This window comes from Alligator sinensis, unplaced genomic scaffold (genome assembly GCF_000455745.1).
Source record: "Alligator sinensis unplaced genomic scaffold, ASM45574v1 scaffold208_1, whole genome shotgun sequence".
NCBI lineage: Eukaryota > Metazoa > Chordata > Crocodylia > Alligatoridae > Alligator > Alligator sinensis.
The window spans coordinates 379,082-399,302 of record NW_005842815.1 but is presented as its reverse complement, the minus strand read 5'-3'; the positions used below and the strand labels follow the sequence as shown (position 1 = coordinate 399,302).

The 20,221-nt window shown below is 47.3% G+C and overlaps 1 protein-coding gene across 1 annotated transcript in view; it reads left to right on the top strand.

Annotated features, from left to right (window-relative positions):
• The first annotated feature begins 9,392 nt into the window (after nucleotides 1-9,392).
• The window catches only part of LOC102384636 (prolow-density lipoprotein receptor-related protein 1-like), a 31,915-nt gene continuing 21,086 nt past the window's right edge, over nucleotides 9,393-20,221 (top strand). Inside the window, exons 1-10 of the mRNA XM_025191423.1 lie at nucleotides 9,393-9,522; nucleotides 12,327-12,440; nucleotides 14,011-14,130; nucleotides 15,289-15,516; nucleotides 16,334-16,447; nucleotides 16,564-16,683; nucleotides 17,505-17,630; nucleotides 18,981-19,187; nucleotides 19,653-19,821; nucleotides 20,174-20,221. The exon at nucleotides 20,174-20,221 is cut by the window's right edge and continues 145 nt beyond it. Of these exons, the coding sequence (XP_025047208.1) occupies nucleotides 9,393-9,522; nucleotides 12,327-12,440; nucleotides 14,011-14,130; nucleotides 15,289-15,516; nucleotides 16,334-16,447; nucleotides 16,564-16,683; nucleotides 17,505-17,630; nucleotides 18,981-19,187; nucleotides 19,653-19,821; nucleotides 20,174-20,221 (1,376 nt within the window). The remainder of the gene's footprint in view (nucleotides 9,523-12,326; nucleotides 12,441-14,010; nucleotides 14,131-15,288; nucleotides 15,517-16,333; nucleotides 16,448-16,563; nucleotides 16,684-17,504; nucleotides 17,631-18,980; nucleotides 19,188-19,652; nucleotides 19,822-20,173) is intronic.

Sequence of the window (20,221 nt, the reverse complement as noted above, 5' to 3'; positions counted from 1 at the left end):
TCCTCCAAGCACTACCGGGAGTGACAAGAAATAATGGTCACAAGCTGGCAGACAGTAGATTCAGGCTAGATATCAGGAGGTGCTACTTCACTGTCAGGGTGGCTAGGATCTGGAACCACCTTCCAAGAGAAGTGGTGCTGGCTTCTACCCTGGGGGTCTTTAAAAGGAGGATGGATGAACACCTGGCCGGGGTCATTTGACCCCAGTACTCCTTCCTGCCACGGCAGGGGGTCAGACTTGATCTGCTCAGGTCCCTTCCGACCCCACCAACTATGAAACTATGAAATTATGACTGGCCATCAATGGTGGACTCCAGCGCTTGGGGACAGGTATATCTTGACACTGGTGCTTAGTGCTCGTAGCTAGCTACTGTGAGTGCATGTGTGTGCATAAATGTGTGTGTGTTTGGGGGCATCAGCCCCAAGGTTTATGATCTGACTTTTGCATCCATCTAATAAACTAGAATGCTATGATGATCATGTGAGTTGGTCCTTTGTAGCCAACACAGGCGCCCTGTAACAGGGCATTATCCCCAAAGGAACAGAGTCTCCCCTTCACTCACCTGCCACATCTTGATGCTCCTTCTGGTTCTCAAAGGGGAGGCTGCCCCAGGACTTCCCAGATCTGGTCTCACTCCAAAAAACACCTGGAGGTATGGAACTCCTGCCTTAAGGGCTAATTACATGGCTTCATACCATCCCTACACCATGCCCCATGCCTCACAGATTTCAGATCTTCAGTCAGATGGAATACTTGTCCCAGCATCTCCAGGTCACTCTAGGCCATTCCTTTTCTCTTTTGTTAGGGCTTTAGCCTTCCCAGCTTCCACCCCTCCATTCTGGCTGGCCCCACAGCCCCAGCCCACTGCTCTAGGCCTGGCTTCTGGGGCCCAGCCCCTGCCTCTCACTGCACCTTGTCTTCTCTGTCCATTCCAGTCTCAGTAACCACCGAGGCCTAGACTGCCCCTGGCAGGCTTCAAAGCTATCACATGCCCCACAGGCACTGATGGGGCTTCCTTATACCACCCCTCACAATCCCAGCCCAAACCACCAGTATTCCCTCTAAACCATGCAGCATGCATAGCCACACAGGCACACCTGGCAGCACAGCATGAGCACATCTGCACAGCCACACACACCACACAGCTTAGAGGGAACACTGCAAGCCACCAGTTTAAAATGCAACATAAATGCGAAGCATCTTTTTCTCTCTGAACCACTCTATCCTGTCCCCCAGCCTGCTTTCTTCCAGTCTCCTGGGCACTCAGCAACCCTCCACCCCACCACAAACAAGACAGACCTCTACCCCAACCAGCTCAACCCAGGGCTTACATAGCTCTAGCCTGAGCTCTCTCCTGGTCATGTTATAGCCTGAGTCAGCTGATGGGCCCCCAGGGCTACCTTTTAACCCACGCTCTGCTGGCAGGTTGAGCTCTGGAAACTCTGTCCTTAAAGGGGCCACCCCGCTTTCTAGTAACCCTGTTACATGCCCTGTTACATGCCCCTAAGTACTTGGAAAGGTCAGGTGTGAAATGCCTTGTCCCCATCTGCAGCCACTGGTGATCAGACAGGCTGAAGGGTTCCTCTTGAGTTTCACAAAGTATATTTGCAAATGGAAGCTAAATGAAAACAAGGTAGGGTCAAGGAGGGGAGAGGGGAAATGGGCAGGGAGAAGAGAAAGCTAAAAGTGGGGTGCCTTTTCTGCTGGGGCAGAGGGAGCCACCAGGCACCTGGAGAGTGCTGAATCACAGTTGTGCCTTCACCCAGTCCCTTCCTCTGACTGCTTTCTGTCCCCTTCATTGGCTTCCTATTCCCCCTCCCCCTTGTGATTTCAAGCACCATTCTACCCCCTGGTCTCCTCCACTGCCCAGACCCCAAATCATGTAACAGCTGTAACACTAGCTGTAGAGAACTGGCTTCATGACAACCCATCTCATTGCTTTCAAAGAAAAGCTTAGTTCCTTGAAGACAGGTGGACAAAAATCTCCTCACTAATTAGAGAAAAACACGTGCAACTGGTAGGTACCTAGGCAGAGGCATTAAAGGGAAGACAAAATGACTTAGGGGAAAAGGATCTGTAGTTCATATGAATGATTACAGCCATCATATAATTCATCAATGCTAATGCAGACTTCCCATCATTTATATACCATAGCTCTATTTCATTTCCTATACTGTTATATGACAATAAGTGGGGCACAACATGATCTCTGTCTTCACTGCTGGCTAATCTGGAGGTAGGGGATGGTTATGAACTCTGCTCTTTGTGTCCTGCTCGCTAGAATGTGATGACACTGTCTAGTTCCACCTGCTGCTATCACCCCTCATCCACAATAACACCATATCTGGTCACAAAGCACAATGCAGCTACCTGGTCCCTTGTCACAGTGGCACCTTGTCCTGCATCCATCTATGCTCAGTGTTAGAAGGTAGTGGAGAATGATTTTGCCTGCCTACCTTGGGAACCATGAATAGAAACGATCTAGAACTAGGAAATTTGTTTCCTAGATAAACTTATGAGGCATGCTTCTGTGCTGAAGGTATAGATCCCGCTGGGACTAGCCTAGCGGGTTTTGACTCTTTTTGGTTACAAAGAAAAGGTGCCAGGTCCTTCAGAGGTGCCTTTTTTCATGGAGAAAGTAGAGGCAGCAACCTGCAGTTACAGGCATAACGGTCAGCACCACATGGAGGTGGAGAAATGGACTCAGTTGCTGGTGTACTTCATGACAGAACCTCCTACTCTGTACAGCCCATTTCTTCTGGATCTGTACCACAGGCACAGAATGACAGCACTACATTGTCCCGCACATACACAATCTGCCCCAAACTTTCCTATGAGGAAAACCACATGCCTACTGCCAGAGCCGACCCTAGCAGGGTGTGGGGCCCAGAGCAAATCAGCCTGTGTAGGGCCCCTTTAACACTGCATGGGGCCATGGGACCCCCACAAAGGCAGGGCACGGCAGTGCCATAGCAATGAAATTTGGTGCCTGGGGCCAAGCAGATCCTGCACACCCTGGACGAGCTGCTCTTCAGTGGATAGAAAACAAGGGGGGAAGGGGTGAGCAACCAGATGCTTCTTCCACAGCATGGGGCTGAGCCACCAGTTCCAGGTGGGTCCCGTGGGAGGGACCATGGCCATTCCATCCAGCTCCGCAGGTCCCCACAAAGCGCGAGGCCCAGGGCGGTCACCCCAATTCACCCTACCCAAGGGACAGCTCTGCCTACTGCTGTTTGAGGCACTCACTCTGGCCCTTTGAGTACTGGACACACCAAAACAATGAGCAATGGTCTCAAGTTGCAGCAAGGAAAATTTAGGTTAGATATTAGGAAAAATTTTCTCACCAGGAGGGTAGTAAGACAGAGACAGTCAGTTGCACAAGCACCCATGTCATGAGTTTGTCTGTCAGCAGCTAGGGGTGCAGGGCACCAGAACCCAGAAGTCCCTGTACCTATCTCCTTGACAGCTGGCAGGCTTTGTGGCTGCAGCAGGGGCTAGCATGCCTGGAGCTTTCAACCTGCTGCGTCTTAACACACACAGTGTCACCCATGTCACGAGTTTTGCTTGTTCGCAGCTTGAGGTGCAGTTCCCCCCAAACCCCTGCACCTATCTCCTTGAAACTTGGCAGGCTTTGGGGCCTCAGCAGGGGCCACCACCCCTACAGTTTTCACCCCTCTGTGCCTTAACACACACATAGCGTCACCTATGTCATGAGTTTTGCTTGTCAGCAGTTTGAGGTGCAGTTTCCCAGAAACCCCTGCACCTATCTCCTTGAAACTTGGCAGGCTTTGTGGCCTTATCAGGAGTGACCACCCCTGCAGTTTTCACCCCATTGTGGGGTAACATGTACCTGTGACATGAGTTTTCCTTTCAAGAATTTGGGGTGCATTTTCCCCCAAACCCCTGCACCTATGTTCTTGAAACTTAGCAGGATTTGTGGCCTCCACAGGGGCTACCATCCCTGCAGTTCTCACTCCACTGTGGCTTAACACACACACATGACATGAGTTTTGCTTTCAGGACTTTGAGGTGCAGTTTCCCAGAAACCCCTGTACCTATCACCAAACCCCTGCACCTATCTCCTTGAAACTTGGCAGGCTTTGGGGCCTCAGCAGGGGCCACCACCCCTACAGTTTTCACCCCTCTGTGCCTTAACACACACATAGCGTCACCTATGTCATGAGTTTTGCTTGTCAGCAGTTTGAGGTGCAGTTTCCCAGAAACCCCTGTACCTATCACCTTGAAACATGGCACATATCATGCTCTCAGCAGGGGCTACCACCCCTACAAGTTTTATCTAAATCAGCCAAAAGACATCAAAATTATAGATATTTCATTGATTCCCCATTATACCTTGTGGCCAAATCTCTGAATCTTTTCCAAATCTTTTCCGAATCAATTCGGAAGCTCCGAATCAATTTGGAAAGCCTGAAGCTTGCAATCAATTTGGAAAGCCTAAAGCTTCCAGTGATTCAATTCAGATTAATAGATTCAGCCTCCAAATCATCCAAATCATCTCCGAATCCAAATCGTGATCCGAAGCTTTGCACAGCACTAGCAGTCATGATCCCCACCTTACTATATGGAGCTGAGACATAGACAACATACAAGAGACATCTAAAATTGTTGGAGAAGTACCATCAATGCTGCCTGCGGAAGATCCTCCAAATCCAGTGGGAAGACAGACACACCAACATTAGCTTTTTCCTGCAGCAAACAGCATGAGTATTGAGGTGATGATCATCCAACATGAACTCTCAGTGAAGCTGGATTGGTTGCGTTCCTTCCTGACCTCCATCGAAGAGCTTTTCTGACTCAGGAGGTATATGGTCCAACCAGAGGAAATGCTCTTCTAGACTTGGTCCTGGCCAAAGGAAACCATCTGGTGACTGACTTAAACATACAGGGCAGCCTACATGATAGCAACCATGAAACCATTACATTTATAATCCATTGCAAGGCAGACAAATTGGATAGCAGGCTTGAAGTTTTGGACTTCAAAAATGCAAACTTCAACAAACTCAGGTCACTAGTAAGGAATGTGCTGAGGGACAAGGGACTGAAGGCAAAAGGAGTGCATAAAGAGTGATCGTTCCTAAAAGACATGATCCTTGAAGCTCAAAGGAAGGCCATTCCCATGCAGAGGAATTGTAGCAAAAGGGCTGGGAAGCCCTCTTGGCTAAACAGGGAAATCACAGTCCTCTTAAGAAAGAAGAAGAGGTGTACAATCAATGGAAGCTAGGGACAGCCCCCAAGGAGGACTATATAGCAATGGCCCACACTTGTAGGAATCAGATCAGAAAAGCTAAGGCAGCAACTGAACTAAAATTAGCAACGGGAATCAAAGACAACAAGAAGTCCTTCTTTAGGTATGTAAGGAATGGGAGGAAAATGATTGGGAGTGTGGGGCCATTGCTCAACAACTCAGGACTGCTAGTCACCAGAACTCAGGAGAAAACTGAACTTGTGAATGACTACTTTGCTTCAGTCTTTCACCAGGCCAAGGGGAAAATCAGAATGAGCAAGGTGCAAATGACAGCCTTCCTACTGCAGCAAAACTCTGTTATCCGGCACCCATGGGGAATAGGAGGTGCCTGATAACCAAATATGCTGGTTACCTGAGAAGCATCTTTGCCTGGTTAAACAAAGATGCCGCTCCCACTGCATCTGGGGCGTCCACATCTCAGATTAACTGCACTGCCCCTCCCCTGGTGTCAGTGTGCCAGGGGACAGGGAGAGGGGCTCCACGCAGGCTGCTTTACCCAGCACAGGCTGCTTTGCCCCAGGCTGTGGCTCGAAGTGGGACTTGGCGAAACCGGAAGTCCCACTTCTGGTTTTGTTTTTGCTGCATCGACCAGCGTCAACCGGCATGCCGGTCAATAGAGCATGCCGGTTAATGAAGTGCCAGATAACGAGGCTTTTACTATATTGCTGTAGAACAGGTGTGTGATCAATTGAAGAAACTGGATGTATATAAGTCAGCAGGAGAGGATGAGCTTCATCTGAGAGTGCTGAAGGAGCTGGGTGATGTCATTGCAAAACCTCTGGCAAAGCTCTTCCAAAACTCATGGCGCTACGAGGAGGTCCCCAAGGACTGGAAGAGGGCCAATGTTATACCCATCTTCAAGAAGGGGAGGAAGGAGGACCCGGGTAACTACAGGCCAGTTAGCCTAACTTCTATCCCAGGGAAAATTGGAAAAATCCATTCAGGAGTCTATGTGTGATAGGCTTGTAGAAGGTAGGACTCTGAATGACAGCCAGCATGGCTTCATTGCAGGAAGGTCTTGTCTTACCAACCTCATCTCCTTTTACAATCAGGTGACTTGCCACTGGGATAACAGAAAGGAAGTTGGCATTATATACCTTGACATCCAAAAAAGCTTTTGATTTGGTCTCCCACGATGTACTCATGAGAAAATTGGAAGACTGTGCCTTAACTGTGAGACAGTCAGGTGGGTAGGATACTGGCTGCAGGGTAGGACCCAGAGAGTTCTAATGAATGGATCTGTGTCATCTTGGTGGGAAGTGGCCAGTGGTGTCCCACAGGGGTCAGTGCTTGGTCCAGTGCTATTCAACATCTTCATCAATGGTTTAGATGAGGGGGTGAAGAACCCACTGGCCAAGTTAGCAGATGATACCAAGTTATGGGGAAGCGTGGCCATGCTTGAAGATAGGCTGCAGATACAGTCAGACCTAGACAGGCTAGCAAGTTGGGCAGGTCGGAATCAAATGAAGTTCAACATCGAGAAATGTGAAGTGCTCCATCTGGGGACAAACCCCCCTCTATACACTTACAGGCTTGGCAATGTCAAACTGACCAGCACCACGTACGAAAGGGACCTGGGGGCAATAATAGACCACAGTATGAATATGAGCTGGCAGTGTGATGCCATAGCCAACAGGGTAAATAATACCCTGGCATGCATCAATCAATGCATCTCCAGAAAAACCAAAGAAGTGATTCTCCCACTCTACTTGGCATTGGTGAGACCACAGCCAGAGTACTGTGTCCAGTTCTGGGCCCTGCAGTTTACCAAGGATGTGGTAAAGCCTGAGAGAGTCCACCATCTGTACAATCAGAGACTTGCACAGCAAGCCATATGAGGAAAGGCTGAGGGATCTGGGACTCTTCAGCCTGAAAAAAAGAGGACTGAGAAGGGACTTGGTACAAGCTTACTGCTACATCAGAGGCATACATCAAGGGCTTCGTGAACAACTGTTCACCAGGGCACCCTTATGGAAAACTAGGAGTAATGGTCACAAATTCCTGAAAGACCGTTTCAGGCTCAACTTAGGAAAAACTACTTCACAACTAAGATGTCCGGACTGCGGAATAAGCTCCCTCCAAAGGTGGTGCAATCGCCTACCCTGGAAATCATCAAGAGGAGACTGGACGGTCACCTGATCCCAGTTGTCTTTCCTGCTTGGTGCAGGGGGCTGGACCCGATGATCTTCCCTGGTTCCTTCCAGCTTTACTATCTATGAATCTATGAGCATCAACTTCACGGGACCAGCCATGTCATCTGGATGTCCAACTCCAGACTCCCAAAGCAAGTTTTATTCTCTGAGCTCAGCCCAGATGTATGCTTAAGAGGAGGGCAAAGAAAGCTCTTCAGGGACATCCTCAAGGCCAACTTAAAAAAATGCACATTGATGTCAACTCATGGGAGACTATTGTCCAGGACAACTCCAAATGGAGGAAAAGCCTGCTGCAGGGATCTCAGTATTTTGAAACTTCAGGATAACAACAACAGGAGGTGAAAAAGTTGGAGCAGCAGAAACAGCTTGTCATGGACCAAATCAAGAATCCAGCTCCACGCACCCCACACAGAAACATATGTCCGAGCTGCAGTACAATCTGTTGATCCTGGCTTCATCAGCCATCTTCGGACACACAGATAGGAGAATCATGGAAGACAATCATCCTGAACTGTAAAGAACTGCTGAAGAAGAAGACTGTCCACCAGGGTTACTAAAACAGAAAATATCCAGAAAATAAATGTGGAGAGGAATGGATGGGTCTGCTAGTCTTCACAGGTGTAATTGACTGTCCACACTCATCCTGTATCCAGAATAGTTAGGACTTTAAGCTTTTGAGCCACGACCATTTCCTCCTCAGCTGCACGTTTTCAGAAAACCAATGACAGTGTACAACTGCAGCATATTTCCGTCAAGCTTAGCAGATGTTTCTAAATCTTCTAATGCAGGGGTGTCAAAGATATGGCCCGTGGCCCAGATCTGGCCCACAGAGCCCTGTCATTTCAGGGCTGGGGTCAGCACACACTGCATGCAGCGTGTGGGTCCAGTCCAAGACCCACAGGCACCATGGCTGGCTAGATGCTCAAATGGTCCAGTCTCAGACTGGACCCACATGCTGCATGCGGTGTGCGCTGACCCCAGCCCTGAATACTGCATGTGGTATGTGGAGCCATTCTGTCCAGACTGGAGTGAAACCCAGCATGTGTAAAAGCAGAACACTGGGGGCCAGGGGAACAAGTCACAGGAGGAGCGCATGAACACCGCGTGCCCCCGTAGGCTGGGGTGGGGGGAGGCACGATGAGCTCCCGCAGGTGGCAGCAGTGCTGTCAGCAGCAGGAGCGTGGCAGTGACAAGCAGGGAGCTGCCACAGGCAGTCGTGGTGGTGTTGGCGGTGGGGGTGGAGGCGAGTGCTGACTGGCAGTCGGCAACCATCTGCAGAGGCCGCCAGCAGTGTTGGCAGTAGCCAGTGGCAATCATAGACCGCCCACAGATGACACTGGTGGTGTTGGCGGCAAGGGGGTGTGGCAAGCGGTGACAGCCCGCAGGCGCTGCCGGCAGTGTTGGCAGCACCTTTTTGCAAAGGGTGCACTGCCACACTCAGGGGGTACACATGCGCCCACGTGCAACCCTACGCATCGCCAATGTTAGGAGGCCCCTATGAGAGTGCGGCACCTGCAGCTTGCAGCAGCAGAACGGGTTGTAAGATTGCAAGTCTGGACACAGGTACCTAACTTCCACCTTAGGCCCATCTCAGGGCCCTGAGCATGTATTGGCTCTGGCCACCCATCCTTTCTGGGCACTAGGTGTGGAGGATCTGGCATGGCAATGGGAGCAGGTGCCCTGCAGGACATTGTGGCGGCAGGGCTCCGGACACCAAGCATTAACAAGACAGGAGCTGGCTTTCTCTGAGCATCATTCAGGGGAGGAAGTGCTTCACTCCTTCAGTCCCCTCCTGGTCGCCTTTGCAGCAGGAGGGGCTGGCCAGGGCCGGGATGGGATGGCCGGTGTCCGGGCGCCCCTAGTGCAGCAGGGGGAGCGGCACGCCCCACCCCCCACCAGTCCGAGCGGGCTCAGAGCCCCGACGCCCCCGCAGCCCGCCTGATTGACTCCCCTCTGCTCCCGGCCGCCGCCCAATGGGGGCCCGCGGGCGGGGATATAAGCCCTCCCCGGGCCCATCCAGGGGGCGCCCCGCGCTCCGGCTGCGGCTCCTGCTGCTGCTCCTGGCGGCGGCTTGTGCCTGGGGCCGCCTTCTGCCCGGCGCGGGTGAGCGGGGTGGGCTGGGATGCGCGGGCTCCGCAGGGGGTCCCGCCCTGGCCCTTGGCCGCTGCTGGCCCGGGGGTCCCGCTCCGCGCGCCTGGGGGCGGGAGGTAGCGGGGCGAGGGCTCCTGCACTTCTCCTCAGCCTGTGCCCCGAGTGAGCGGTCCCTCTCCCTGCCCCAGGCAGGGGAGCAACAAGTCTTGCCCTCAAACTTTCTCTAGTCATGCCAAGCTGCTGGCTGCCTGTTTAGTGTGGGAGCCTCACTAAGGTGGGCTTTGAAAGCCACAAATGGTGGCTGGCTGGGCACTAGTGTGCCAATGTAGCATAGTTGGCTTGTGTAGGGCCTCCTGCACAAAGCCTTCTGGGGCTGGCCATGTCAAGCTGGATACCTGCTTAGCTTGGGAGCCTCCACTCCTTTTTTTGAAGGAGGCATGTGAGGATTCTCTAGTACTGGTCAAGTGACTGGGGGCTGTGGGTCACTCATGCCAGCTTTACTGTGTTACTTTTACTATGCCTTAAAGCTGGTGATTGGACTACTGTGTGGCTGCAGGGTGAAGAACAAGGAGTAACTGCAGTAAGGAAACCTTGGGTTGGATGTTGGAAAGAGCTTCTTCCTCAAGTGGTTAGTCAGGCATTGTAACAAGCTATTCAGAAGTGGTGGAACCTCCTTTGAAGAGCAGGTTGGATCATAAGAGCAGGTTAGATAGGTACTTGCGTGCAGAGGTTGGACTAGATGACCACCTGAGGTCCCTTCCAGCCCTATTTTGATGCGCCTGTAGCACTTGGTGTTATGCTTAGTACTTGGCAATACTTGCAATTGCAAGGCAAACTGCAAACTCCCAGGCACCTGTTTTGGGAAAACAGTGTAGTTGAAGGCAGGCATGCTGTTAGCTGCTGCTTAATGAGTTACTAGTGCGGCTAGGTAACTTGTCTTAGAACAGGAAGGTCAAGAGGAGCTTCTTGCTAAGCAGTAAAGAACTGAATTGGGTGTCCCATCAGTCTCATTACACACCTTCCTTCAGCCCCCAGGGGAAGACCAAGTTGGACTGTGCTGCAGCAGTTGCCCTTGCTGGGTGAGTGCTGAAACCTCTAGTATGGGTTGGAGAAGCTGTGTTCATGCAGGCTGTCCAATACTTGAGCCAATTCAGCCATAGCTGTTGGCTGTGGCAAACTATTGATCAGATATACAGCAAAGCAATGTTACAGAGAAACAGCTACATCTGATCAGTAACCATAGGCAGCTCATTGAGGACTCTCCTACTGACCAGGGTGCAGTGGTCTAGGAGTTGCCGAAGCTCTGCTCGATCACTACTAACTTGGAACTAGAGACACTCACCTGATGTAATTACACTTCAGTTTTGTGTAATGTGTGCTCCAGGATGTGGTGGGGGGGGGAAGAGAGAGGTCTGAGGCTCTGGTCAGGGTGGGGGCAGTGTCTTATATACTAGGGATCTTCTTGATGGGAAAGAGACTAGCATGGGCCTTAACTTCCAGTAATGCCCTAGCATTGTGTTTGTGCACATTGAACCTCCATTACTTGGTGGTGTTACCATGGACTTGGTATAAACATGGGACTCTGCCATGTTTGGGGTTCAACCTCTGGTTTTGATCAAGAAGTGATTGTGGGCATATATGCTCAGAAGCCAAGCATACTGATTGCTAGTGTGAGAAGTATTCTAGAACTCTAGCTTCCTAGTCTAGCTACTAGGAGTGTTAAGCCTATAACAAACTGGAGTGGCTTTATGTGATCTTGGATTACATACAGGAGTGTGAAAAGTAGTTGGTCCAGCCTAGTTCCATTTGAGGATCTTTCCTTCCATGTTGTCTAAATAAGATGCCCATAAGGCAAAGGAGGCTTCTAATGGCTTTGTGTCACTGCCTCAAAGGAATGATTTGTGCTACATCCTCACTTCAAATACGAGGCTTTCTCTTTTTATAGAAAGCATGTGTCATTCTTCCACATGGCATGTGGTGTACCAGCTACTGCGCACACGCGCATTCTGTAGTCAAAGGCACTGAATTCCCCTACAGGGACAAGGTTCCTTGGGTGAACTTGATATCTTTTATTAGACCAACCCAAATAGTTGGAGAATAGCTATTAAGCAAGTTTTGGGGTTCAAAAACCCTTTGTCAGGCTAAAGAAGCTTCAGCAGTTGGTGTGTGCTCTTCCTGGATGGAATGAAAAGTAAAGAAGCCAGGGGCTGGGCTGGGGAGTCAGTTGCCAGGCAGATTATAATGTGTCAAAAATCCAATGTCTGTGTTTAGTCCATGATCTCTAGTATCCAGGAGGTTGATGAAATGGAGTTCATAGGCTTGTCTCTGGGAAGTGTTGTGTAAGTTTCCTTTGAGGATCAGGACTGAGAGGATTGGAGAGAGAGAGTGGCCCTCCTGTGAGAAATGTGCCCCCACTGGTAATTGGGTATTTCTATCTTTGATAGATTTCTGGTATGCATTCATTCTGGTGCGCAGTTGTTGTTTGGTCTGTCCTACGTATTTTCCATCAGGGCATTTGGTGCATTGGATGAGGTATATTGCATACAGGAACAAAGAAGATTTAGTAGCAGGCAGAGCTATTGGCCCTTCCCTGATGGGTTTAGTGTCATGAACCTTGCTACCTCATGGTTTTTTCTCATTAAAAATGTACCATACTGATAGCATTTAAGAATGGAGACCATCTGGAAAACAAGTGTGACCAAGCCTGATCCACTTAGGTGATCTAGCAATAATGGTACTGGCCAAAGCAAGCACTTGCCTGGCAGGTGTTCACACTTGCTGATACAACCTTTAACTTTTGCCTCCTTTATTGGTAGATGAGCAAGCTTGTGGTACTACACAGCAGGCTGCATGTGGAGAAAAGTGTATTCCTCTAATGTGGCTATGTAATGGGGAACATGATTGCACTAATGGGATTGATGAAGATTGTGGTAAGTTCTTGGTCTACTTGGGTGGCTTGCTCCTATAAGTAAACTTTTTTTTTTTTTTTCAATGGCTGCCTTCAGGGTGGTGTGGGTGAAAGAAGGGGAAGGTAGGACCAGAAAGCTGGCTGTTGCTTATGGATTGCCTGACAATGAAGCTTTTGGCTTGCTTGCAACACAAATTCCAAAGTCCCTTTACTCCATGGAAGGACTCTATAAAAGTTTCTTAGGAGTTCTGACAGAACTGAATCTAAACACCCACTCCAACACGGAGAACAAATGCCTATCTACACTAATGTATTTACAGCAGCATGTGCCAACCTGTCTCCTTTCTTTCCCCCCCCCCCTTGCTCCCAGTGCTTCCAACTTATCTCTAAACCTGGGGGGGGGGAGGCACAGAACTTGCATGTGAAACTCTGAATAAAGAGGACTTTTTTTAATTAACAAGGTCTTTTGTTTGAGGTGGGGGAAATGCTATTCACTTCAGGTAGGAGAACAAGCAGTTAGCTGGAGAAACATGTGCTGTCATCTAATTACTTCCCACTAAAACAGAAATCTGCTGTATATAACCCCCATAGCAGCTCTGCTGGCTTTTAGCTGTACTTCTGAAGGGAAGCTTTTTTTGGGGGGGGGGGTTTATTATAATTTGGCAAGAACCTGGAGGAGGACAGGACTGGCCAGAGAAACTAAGCAAATGCAGAGCTTGAAGCTTCTTGACAACTTCTTCAAGCCTTAGTCCTACAGAATACTGCATGTAGAAAGAATTTTATGCCCTATTACCTACAGCTTAACTAGGATTGTAAAAAAGCTTAAGTGGTTCTAGCCTCTGGCACCCACTCTAATAGAGTTGATGTAGAGGAACATCTATAGAACACCGCTTTTGGCAATCTTGTTTGGTCTTGGAAGCTAGCTTCCTTTTAGGAGAACAATTAGGTTGCAGTGAAGCAAAGGCTTAAATCCAAGTACAGTTTCACCTACCACAGAGGCTGCTTATCTGGCTTTTTAAGACCTAGGATGTGGTAAGCATTTGCAGAGCAGGATGGCTATTGCTTCAGTAAAACTTCTTGGCTGCAATAATGGGAATCCATAAATCTGAGGTCAGGAATTCCCCTAAACTGATTTTTTTTTTTTTTTTTTTTTTTTTTTTTTTTTTTTAAGATTAGTTTTGGTGAACAAGTTTTGTTTTTTGAAGCTGAACTTTTTTTTTTTTTTTTTTTTTTTTTTTTTTTTTAAGATTTTTTTTTTTTTTTTGATAAGTACTAGTTACTACTTGTGACTTGTGCTTTCTGTGCCATTAACCTTTCCAATGTTTACCTCCCTTTATAAGGAAAAACAAATTGCTGTTAAAGCTTCTATTACCTCTCCTTGCTCAAGCCAATCTTGTAGCTGGGCAACTAGACTGTAGCATTGTACTACTAGTGGTGGTCTTGTAAGTAAATGGATTGGTTGCCTTCTAGCGGAACCATTCTTATCCAAAGGATATCAATACTACTACACTGAAGTAGCAGTAATAGCTTGTGTATCACTAACAGCTGTGACAAATTAACTTGACTTCTATCTTTTTCTTGCTGTTATGTAGAAGTAGCATGTCATGGTGACCCAAATGCATGGCAATGCGACAATGGAAGATGCATTTCTAGTAGCTGGCTCTGTGATGGTGTTAGTGATTGCATGGATGGCTCAGATGAGAGAAACTGTGGTATGTAAGGTATCAAGCTAGTTGGGGGTTTTTTGGATTATCTAGAAATGTCTCTAGAGATGTGTACCCAAGTACTCTACTAGCTAGTCTAACAATGGGCTGACCAGTAGCATGCACTAGAGATAACAAATCTAGTAGTTCAACTAGATGAGCTACTGCTATGGATTCTGAACTGAGTGCGTATTGAACACTAGGGCTGCTCCTAATGACAGAAGCTGAGTTAATAGGAGTCCAGTTTTCTGCCTATTTCTTTCAGTGTTCTAGAAATCTAAGTTGGCTTCCTGGACAAAAGACATGGCATGTTGTGCATGGTTCTTCCATACCCATCATGATAAATCTTCTGCCAGAACGCCAACTGATAAAAGATTACATCACTTCATGGGAGTGTGTGCAGCTGAAGCTTAAGACGGCACCATCACTGCTGTCTCATAAGCCTTGACAATATATTGCTTTTAAGGAGAACTTAAGTTGGCTTCGGGGGAAGGAATAGATAGATGCTGAGGCAAGTAACTTTGATTTGACATCTATGCCATGGCTTGCCAGCCAAGTTGGATGCTTCCCTGTCCTGCAGACTACAGCAGAAATAGCTAACTCCAAACTGGACTTCACATAGCCCAGATATAATAGATGATGCATTCAAAGAACCTCTGAAACTACCTAGTGACAGTTCAGTGTGTGTAGCTTTTTTTTTTTTTTTGTTTGGGGGTGGGGGGGTGGTTTGTCTTGTTTTTGTTTTGTTTTTTTTTCCTCTAAGGTAAACATAGCTTACCACAGTCATTTGAGCATGCACACACTAAATTGTCATGTACCTGTTAGACCAAACCTAATCTCTTCTCCCCTTTCCCCCTCTTTTTCTTTTTTTTTTTCCCCCCCAAATAAATGAGATGCTGTTCAACCCAACTCTGGTTAAATTACCTTGTATGGCTTGGACACTTAGTAGCTAGATGTGAACTCTTGAGTGCCTTTCAAAGGTAGTCTGTGAGCTCTTTTAAAGAGCTAATTGGACTTCATCCTATCAAGGTAGGCTCAAGTGAAGGATTCTTTGACTGGGTAGTACTCAGGAAGTGGTTCTCATGTCCCAAGATAAACCTGTAGCACTCCTTGGACTTTACCTTGGTCTACAGACTGTTCCTATAATGCATGTTAATTTCACCACAGTATGTGGAGAGAAGAAAATTCGTTGTCAGGGAACTTCTCACTGCATCGATACTTGGGAAGTCTGTGACCTCCATGAAGACTGTGAAGATGGCTCGGATGAAGCAAGTTGTCCCAAGAGCCACTGTCTGCCAGGACAGTGGCAATGTAAGAACAAAGTGTGTATCATGGAGGACTGGAAGTGTAATGGCATCAACAACTGTGGAGATTCTTCAGATGAAGATGTCTGTGGTATGTTACTAGTAACACCTGTGGTAAGCTTTTTGTGCCCTAATGTCCCAAGGATAAGCAACTTGTCAATCATTATATGATAACTGAAACTGGGCTGGATCTATCCAGCAAACTAAAATCTGGCAATAAGCTGTACCAGATGCCTAATCTTGATTGGTGATAATGCCTTCAGAAGGGAAACCCAGGTTCTTGACCCTGTGTGGGAACTGGGAGACCAACTTGGCATTTACTTCTATGCTTAAAACTGCCAAGGCATTGTGATGGTACTGTTTCACTTCAGTCTTCACTAGTCTCAAAGGAGACTCCAAACAAGAGCTCCAAAATAAGCAGGTATGCATCTGAAAGCAAAACCTGTATAGTAGCATCATGCATGCACTTTTAACATGTTGATGTGGTACCTGGCCTCTCCCAAAGCTTCAGTTTCTAGCTATTGGATGAAAAGCTAACTTGAGGTGAAACAGCACTACTTTCAGCTGTGAAACACCATAGCCACATAGGCAAACTTGCATGGAACTCAACCTCTTAACATCACTTTTTTAAGCTCTGTCTTGCATCTGGCATCTGGTAGGAATGTAGATGCCTGATGTGCAAGTTGCTGGTTTGTATGGATTTTGGTGGATTTTTTTGGGGTGGGGGGGAGGCTTGTTTACGTGGGGTTTTCTTAGGCTGTTGCCGTATGCCAAAAGACAGATGGCCAGAGTTGTGGGGAGAGGAGGGATGGTTTATGGCCTCCAATATTTTAACGTACTTAATCTGTTCTGTGGCTAATGTCACATCCAGCTTTGGAGTAAATGGACTTTTTTTTTCTCTGACACAGCATCCTGTCCAGAAGGCATGATCCAATGTGATGAGGGGAAATGCATTATGGAGTCACTTATGTGCAATGATGAGAGGGACTGTCTAGATGGAACAGATGAGATCACTACCTGTGGTATGTAATCATGCCTGTTCCTATAAATAGATCACATGCTGGTCACTCGCACCATATAGTATGAACCTCCAAACAACTTACGGTCAAGATTTCTTATTTCTGTTTCTTTCCCCCAGGCAAAAACTGCTTTGTAAATAATGGAGGCTGTGAGGGAAAATGTACTGGAACTCGCTGGGGTGTGAAGTGCTCATGTGGTGCTGGCTGGGAGCTTCATGTTAATGGACAGAACTGTACTGGTATGACTGCATCTGGATCTTGGCACCCCTTTTTTTTTTCCTCTTTTTTTTCCTTTTTTTTTTTTTTTTTTTTTAAGAAGGAAGCCTGTTTTCATGCAACTTGCAGTAATGGGAAAATTTCAAGTTGGTCCATGAGCTTTGTGTAGCTTCAAAGGCAGTGTTCATGACCTCATGATGGAGGTGCTCACTGCTTATCTGTACAGCCAGCCTTCAATTGGATGACTGTGTGCCATTTAACTATAATGTCTTAAACTTGGTGCCTTTAGACTTTAAAGGTCTAGTGACTTGTGTCTTTGCTTCTTCCACCTGAATTGTTGCAAAATTACAGAATGTTTCCCCAGCTGAGGAAGCCAGGATTCCACAACACTAGTATGCAGTATAGCCCATATCAGTACCATTAAGGTCCTGATGGGACGGGGGGAACTTTTTAAAGAACTAGTTCAATTTTTCTAATGCTAGTAGACCACTACAGAATACTTCATGTTGTAATAGTGGCTCTATCTAGACATGGTACATGGCTAGACAAGTTAAACACATTGCTATAGACATCTGAGGCATGGGCCTCTTGGCTGAACTGCAGTAGGCTTGAAGTATGAGGGTGGAGGTGAGGTATACAAGAGTAGGAGTTAATTAACCACCTCCATATAGTAAGCCTGAGCTCCAGCCCTGGCTGTGTTCTGGCTAAAGGCCAGCGTTCTGGCTAAAGAGGGCATGGGTCTATAAAATAGACATCTATCCTTACTGCAGTAGATCTTGAAGCTGTAAAGTATGCTTGGAATAACTACTATTAAGCTTCTTGACTTTTCTGTGTCTCCCTACAGATGTGGATGAATGTGCCCTGGAATACAATCCCTGCAGCCAGCTGTGTAAGAATACCATTGGCTCTTTTACATGTGGCTGTATGGAGGGCTACTGGCTCCACAGTGGGACTACATGCAAGGCTGCTGGTATGTATGGTAACCCACATGCAAGTAATACAGCTGTATTGCTTTCAGCACTAATGGCTGGAGTCCAGCTCCTAATAAGGCTTCCTGTAGTAAGTTACGTCTCTTGGCTTATTTCCTAGGTGACAGTAATGGCATGTCTACTTGCTAGCTGTTGCTGACATTGACAGCAGCATTATGGAGGCTGACCACTAGAGTACTTGTCTTTTCATAGATGGACAACTACAGAGCCACTTGTTTCTCCATTCTCTTGTATGGAGAAGGGGAGGGATACTTCTGGACTGGCTAGTGCTGAACTCCAGTCTAGTCTAGCCTGACCCTCTCTTCCCTCACTCCCTCTCCAAAACTAGTAGAAGCCTTCCAGATGGGCTGAATCCATGAGCTGGAGTAACAGTTGGTATCTAAGGCCAACTTATCTCCACACATAATGGAGGTGCTGAAGGGCTTCATAAGGCCTAGATAGTTGGCTGCAAACTCAATCTCTGCCATCTGCATTTGCAGTAATACAGAAACTACTATCTTGAGCCTGTCTAACAGAAGGTTGGCTTTTTAATGCCTTAGCCTTGAGTTGGAAGCGCTTATGCTTCCAGAACTAGACCTTGCCCCTGGGAATGCCAACTATCAAATGGGTGAGGGGAAAGACTATAATCTGCTTTTCAAGATGGCTTTCTCAGAGTTGCTGATTTAAAACTTTGCATGTTCTTCAGTATAGTTCAATCTCTGCAAACTGCTGCAGCTTTAGTGAATGTACACTCTTTGCATTACTGCTTTAAAGAACACTTTCTTGGTCACTAGAACTTGCGACTCCTAGTTGGTACTAACCACTGCTCTAGTTGCAAATATCTAGTAGTGTAGTGACTGCTGAGAGTAACAAATTCCAGGCCCTACTGAGTAGCTAAGGTGATGGGTCCATAGCATAAATACCAGCAGCACTGCCAATGATCATGCAGTAGCTTCTAACACTCACTATTAAACTCTTCCCCTCTCATGACTGCCAGTCAACAGCCAACTCTAGTATTTAAAACAAACAAACAAAACAAAAAAAAAAAAAAACCAAACCTGCTCCAGGGATGGGCTTTGAGTCCTGTCAGGTGAATGTATCTACAGCCATCAACTCGGGACTGCTAGCTGGCCTCCTTTCCATCTATCCACTCAACAGCCTGTGTGTGGAGGTGGGTGTCTCTCTAGCCTGAGGTTACTGAAGCCAGAAGGCTCCAGCCACCACAACGTCAAGTTGAAGTGGGTGGCCATATACTTTCTGCTTCCATGTCCTTGTACTCATGGGTTAGAAGGAGCTACCCACAACTAATATCAATAGAATTCTAATTGTACTGACTTCTTCTTCTATTGTAGACAATGCCACACAAATCTTGCTAGCTGCAGGCCATGACCTTGCTGTTTTGAATGTGAGAACTCATGACTATCAAACCCTCATCTCCACGAAAACTACACTTGAAGCTATTGCTTATGACTGGTTGAGAGAAACTTATTACTGGGTGGATGCAAAGAGAAAAATGTATATCTATATGCCTGGGAAGAACAGTACACTATTCTACCCAGGTAAATGCCTCTACAACACAGTACTTGGTCTGGTTTCTTCTTTTCTTTATAAGCATCAAGACTTGGTGTAAAGTGATAACAGGGATATTAATCTGAAGAGAAGAGGCTAGGGCACTGAGATCTCTGGGGTGGGTGTTTTTTTTTTTTTTTTTTTTTTTTTTTTAAGGCCCAAGAAAGCTCTTTGCCCACTAAGCTGGAGAAGGCTATTCCAGATCAAGGGCCCTTCAGTTGCATTAGGCAGCTTCATTGCATCTCTAGTAGCACTCCTAGTACTAACTCCACTACAGCAAACCTAGCCAGGTAAGGGTTGAGACTCCTCAGACCAATAAGGACAAGAATTGGGTATAATTGGTATCACTTCATGAATACCTATTCAAATGAGCCTCTCCCTGAGCTGAGCAACCTTATTTTATCCATGGGGACAGGGATCACGTGCAAGTCCTAACAACCCTTTTGTGTCTCTAGATGTTGGAGAAGTAAACAGCATAGCAGTGGACTGGCTCACAGGACAGCTATACTGGGCCAGCAGCCACCCTCACATGATCTGTACTGGCTTGAGTGATAATCGGGGGTATGTGAAAGTGTTAGAAAAGAAGCTAGTACCAGAGCAACTGACTCTGTATCTGGAGAAAAGGTAAGAACTAGTCATGGGCAAAACTGCCAGGAGTATCCACCACTAACCCTTGGATGTCTTCTAAAAGCACTTGTAGTAACTTGAGTCCTTCTGGCTAGATGTAGCAAGCAGAATCTAATGTCCTCTAAATCCAACTTTAGACTCAATTGTGTTCTGTGCATGGCTGCAAGTGGCATTTGGAGGAAGGCTCTGGGGCTCAGCCCCTCGCTAAGACCTACATAATTCTGATAGGGGTGGCAGCTGAATTAGTCCTGACATGTACTTCTGTTACTGCAGCTACTTCCAGCTTTTTTGTATGAGTCCAAAAACATGTTAGATGCTAGAAAGCTGCATCTTGTAACTGCCCTTGCAGGTACATGTACTGGGTGAATCGTGGTGAGAAGGGCAGGACTCTGATAGA